Raw genomic sequence first — 5,043 nt, forward strand, 5'->3', positions numbered from 1 at the left:
GTTGCAGTTATAGAAGAACCTTCAACATGGCCAACTATATTGTAATTATAAATTATAATTGTTATCATGCATATCATGCTCCTACCACTTGACATTTCTGCGTGCCATTGTTACATACCACTATCTTTGTTCTCTAACAACTATCGTTGATTTACTATCATTTTTAGCACCTTCTTTGACTGTAATGCAATGAAAAAGCTTAGGAGATTGCAAAATTAAAGCTCCTCGTAGCTCATTAAATTAATTGATTGTAAGATGATCTTATCAAATGATACAAACTAAATTTGAAAAGTAGATAACCTCGACGTACTCAGGGTAAAATATGAAAGTGATATATCTTTGTAAAATGCAAAAAAGAGCAATATAATTACTTGTACAAGAAGGTGAATAAAAATCTCCAAGGTTGCAATTGCAAGATTATGTAAATCTTCGCAAATACGAATGGTACATTTGAAAACACACATTAAACATTTTATAACCAAGTACATTGTGAATTCTATATGAAAACACACACAATGGTACATTTTATTTAAAAATTAAGCATGCCTTATTGGACTAAACGTATCAACATAAGCGATCAATGAATTAAACATATTAACATATTAAGCATGCCTTGTTGTAAAGTGTGGTCGATGAATTAAACATATTAACAAAAATCTTCAGCTCCCAAAAGTTTTTTAACTCTTAACCTCAACTTATGACCGAGACACATCCATATGAAGCGCAAACCATGTCCAAAGAGTATCACTAACATGAGCCATAGCCAAATCTCGACGGAATACTCCATAGCTTCAACCAAGGCAGCTTTGTCCCAAAGCTCATTTGTGAGGTACCCTATCGTGAAAAAGTAAGTAGCTGCACTCGCGGTTACAGCAATCCACAAAGTAACCCTCAAAATGAACACAAAATATCGCTTGCAAGGAAGGCCGCTAATAAGGAGGAGGATGACACTTAGGGATGACATAAGTCCGATAGTGTTGCTAACTTGTACGACATTGTATAAACCTACATCTTTATCGTATGACATTATGGAAGTGCCTGCCTCATGACCATTACTGTTATCCTGCCAAACGCTTCCGGGTGGATTAATTCCGACTTGGAATGACAAGGTTGCAATACAAGATGCCACAACCATTAGAGCTGTGTTCTGCTCCTCCAACCATTTTTCGTCTTTGCTACGCTTCAGCACCTTTTCAGCTCGTAATGTGTTGTGTCCTTTAAGTAATTTCTTAATTTCCTTATCTGCTACTTCACCTTCTGTTGATTCATCCTCTGTTTTTCTCCCTAATTTTCTTAAAATAGTTTCCCAACAACTTGTTTTTAATTTATTCTCATCGTATTTTTTATCCTTCCTAATTTTTGTCAGGTCGTAAATATCCATTATTGTTTTGTCTTTCTTGTTCATAACATTATTATCTATCTTGTCACCTTGCTCTAGTAGAAATCTTACCATCTGCATCGTTACCAAATAAACATTTAATAAAAGGCTGGGAAAAATGAAAGGGTTTGGTTAATCTTACTCAACATCAATATTTGAATTGAACCCGTTTTTATTTTATGTATACACACATTTACCTTTTCACGTTACTTTACAAAAATGGTTCTCACATGATTTTACATGCAATTTCTAAACAAGTAAATTGGGATTGAGATACTTTAAGAGCATAATTAAGTGGATCATGATCTTTAAAAAAGGTTTATAGTACAGCTTAAAAATAAAAATAAAAAACTTTCAGTTTTAGCATTTTTTTTTCCTGTTCCTATTATCCAGCAGATTAGTTGGTAAGTAGCACTTTGTTAGGAGTTTAATATTTAGGTGGGTTTAATTTTTTTATTATACATTTATACTAGTGGAGTTATGCTTCCTAATTCCTATCATGTAGCTTTGTTTGTTATTTTTGCTGCATGTTATACAAGCAGCAGCCATGTACTCAGTCAAATTTAATGCAATTAATAAAATAGCTTTTCAATTCCATCTATCCTCTAATATTTCATTTATCCTTTATTTTACTTTATAATACTAACACATAATTGTCACTGATACGACATTAAAGATGTTAGTGATGTAAAATAATGCAACTATGCAAGAGCAAATTCATGATAGTATAATACTAAAATCAACGTAAAAATCAAAGAAAATTGAAGTGTTAGATTCGATGTCACGTACCTCGGTTTCTTTGTAAGCCACAGCAAGGTGCAAGACAGTATTGCCATCACTATCCTGGGAGTTACGTAACTCAAGATCATACGTAATTTCAACCAATGCTTTAAGAGTCTCTAGTTGACAATTTTTGACGCACAAATGTAAAATAGTTTCACCTCTCGCAGTTCGTTCCAATGCAGCCTGACGCTTCTTCTCGATAAACTCTATAAGCACTTGAGTGTTACCATTTACAGCCGCGACATGAAGGGGCGTCATTCCATCTTGATCGTGCACGAAACACATGTTTGGCTTCACTTTGAGCAACTCCTGGACAATTGGTAACGACCCTTTTTGTGCAGCTGCAATGTGTAGTGGTGTTGATCTTTTTATTTGATCAACCACCTCGGCTAGTTTTGGCTTTAATTTTAGAATTTCTTGTAGGAATTTTAAGTGATTCATTTCAACGGCTATATGCAATGGAGATTGCATGTAGGTGCATGATTTTGCAATGATGCATCGATCGAGAGCTAATTCATCTTTGTTTAGCAACTCTTTCAAGTAATTTTCATCTCCCTTAAATGCAACTTCATATATATTTAAATTTGTAGGAAGGGTTTGTGTTATTTCACTTTTATTTACCATTTTAAATTGCGGTTTTTCAAAATATAGAAAGCTGAGAAATTCTTTTAATGGGCTTAATGATAATTTAATTGCAGGCTTTCTATATATAGTTATTTCAAAAGTTGGTTATTGAGATAGAGTGTAATATAATACAAAGTATAAGTATCAATCAAAAAGGATAAAGGTAACAACCAATATATTAAGCTGATCAAGGAAAGAATAAAGAGAAACTTTGTACGACAACACTTAAGGAATATTATTATAATTCGACTTGTAACCTATCATACTTATTTATTGTTGTAATAATAGCATATTTTATACATTATAATATAATCTCATGTCATAGTGGCAGATCTTGAAAAATTTTCTTTAGGGGGCGATCAAAACTGAATGTGTTACACAATACACATAAATACAAATTAAAGTATAGAACTTGAGTAATAAAAACAAATAATATTAATCTTCATTGGTTAGGGTTGTATCATTCTGCGGCGCTTTCCTCTTAATAAAAAAGAGGTAATTAATTTTGGTTTGTTCATATTAATCTGAAATTTATTTTGTATTAAATTTATTTGTTATTAACTCATAAACAAATACGAATATCATGTTAATAATCCATTAAAATACATAAAACAAAAAAAAAATCAAAATTTATAAAATTAGACATTGCAAACGTAAATAAATTAAAAAAAAAGCACAGTAAAGGATTTAAATTTACCTATGGATTCTTGATTTGGTGCAAAAGTAATACTCATAATGTAGTAGTGCTAGTCTTCCTAAGCAATTTGATGATAATAAGTACTAGTAGCTTGCTTTAACCGTGTAGTACCTAGGGTTTATTAAAAAATTAGGGAGAAGAAAAAAAAATAGGCCACTAGGGGGAATCTAGGAGGGAGGTAGATAGGAAGTCAGTTATACAGTCAAAGCAATTGCAACAAATTTGGGCCTTTACATGTATTTCTTAAACTATCTAATACACCAATACCCATCTTATTCAACTATTTTTTTTTTTGGCTGGTACCAAGGGCCAGGCGCATGATGGCCCTCCATGAAGGTCCGCCTCTGTCATGTCATATTAACAGCGAAGTTATTTACGAAATAGACTATGTTAAAGACTTAATCAACCAAAACATTTGAAAGTGGATGGTGGATGAGATTTGAATGTAACCCTGTTGACCCTTATCAGGTTTTGATGATGATGTTAAGAATTGAGCAAACTTCCTTTTAATAAGGATTTTCTAGTGTTGTGATGTTTGCAGGTTCAGTAAGTAGTGGCTGAAGTGGGAACTGAGACAAAGGAACTTTAGAAGATCCAAGAGGATAAGTAAAGACAGAAGAAGAGTTCCAGCAATGGAACTTCCCGAAGTTTCTCAACAGGAACTTCAAAACGGGTTGTAACGACCTGGTTCCGATGTAATGCTAGGGCAAGCCTCAATAACCAAGGATCAATGCAAAGATCGAGATATCAATCGAAAAAGATAAACTTCATAACTTAATAGTTGTATAAAAGATAAGTTTGTTTTTGTAGGTTGATGTAAGCATATTAATGGTTGTTATGCATGAAATTTTTTAGAAATCAGATAAAGCTTGGCAAGCTGATTAATTCGTAAAAGATAACTTTGGTTTTATGAAAAAGTACTTAACTGATTTTATCTTATAAAATCTGACTTAACTCGGTTTTATCTTTTTCATAAAATTCTATCTTTTAGTTAAAACGAATTTGATAAAATTGGTTTTCAGATAAAACGAAAATAAATCTGTTTTGATTTCGATTTTAAAGAAGATAAAATCAGATTTCTGTTTGATTTATCTTATTTGCGAAAATCCTAGTTTGTGTAGCTGAGAAACTCCTATAAATATAGAAGTACTTCAGCTTAGCAAATTGAGAGTTTTTAAGTGTGAAAACCACTTAGTGCTTAAGAGTAAGTTTGCCAAAGGTTAAAGCTTTATCATTTTGATTTCGGGTTTCATGTGTAGCTTTCCATTTATGTGTTAGAGTGGGTCTTTGTGTTGTAATTGGTTTTGGGGTGAGATTGTGAATTCTCTTAAATTCACACTTGTGTATGAGTTTGAATTCTCTAAAATTCGAGTGGTAGCTGTGAGTGCACAGTGAGTGAAAGGAACCTGAGAGGTGTCTTGGGTCACCTAGGAAGTGTCCTGGGTAAAGGGTGAAAAGGGTCCTAGGAGGTGTCTTAGGTCTGGTAGGAGGTGTCCTATCATATAGTCAAGTGTTTGTGGTGGAACTTGCAAAACAAAGGTCTGTGTAATAGGTTGTACTA

At 33.0% G+C, this 5,043-nt stretch overlaps 1 protein-coding gene across 1 annotated transcript; it reads right to left on the reverse strand.

Annotated features, from left to right (window-relative positions):
- Nucleotides 1-382: 382 nt before the first annotated feature.
- LOC110705306 (ankyrin repeat-containing protein BDA1-like) lies at nucleotides 383-2,834 on the reverse strand. Its single transcript, XM_021883142.1, has 2 exons — nucleotides 2,168-2,834; nucleotides 383-1,453 (listed from the first exon to the last, which is right to left on the reverse strand). Exons 1-2 carry the CDS (start codon nucleotides 2,783-2,785, stop codon nucleotides 647-649), a joined length of 1,425 nt encoding a protein of 474 aa, XP_021738834.1. The 5' UTR covers nucleotides 2,786-2,834; the 3' UTR covers nucleotides 383-646.
- Nucleotides 2,835-5,043: the final 2,209 nt, after the last annotated feature.

This window comes from Chenopodium quinoa, unplaced genomic scaffold (genome assembly GCF_001683475.1).
Source record: "Chenopodium quinoa cultivar QQ74 unplaced genomic scaffold, ASM168347v1, whole genome shotgun sequence".
Lineage (NCBI taxonomy): Eukaryota > Viridiplantae > Streptophyta > Magnoliopsida > Caryophyllales > Amaranthaceae > Chenopodium > Chenopodium quinoa.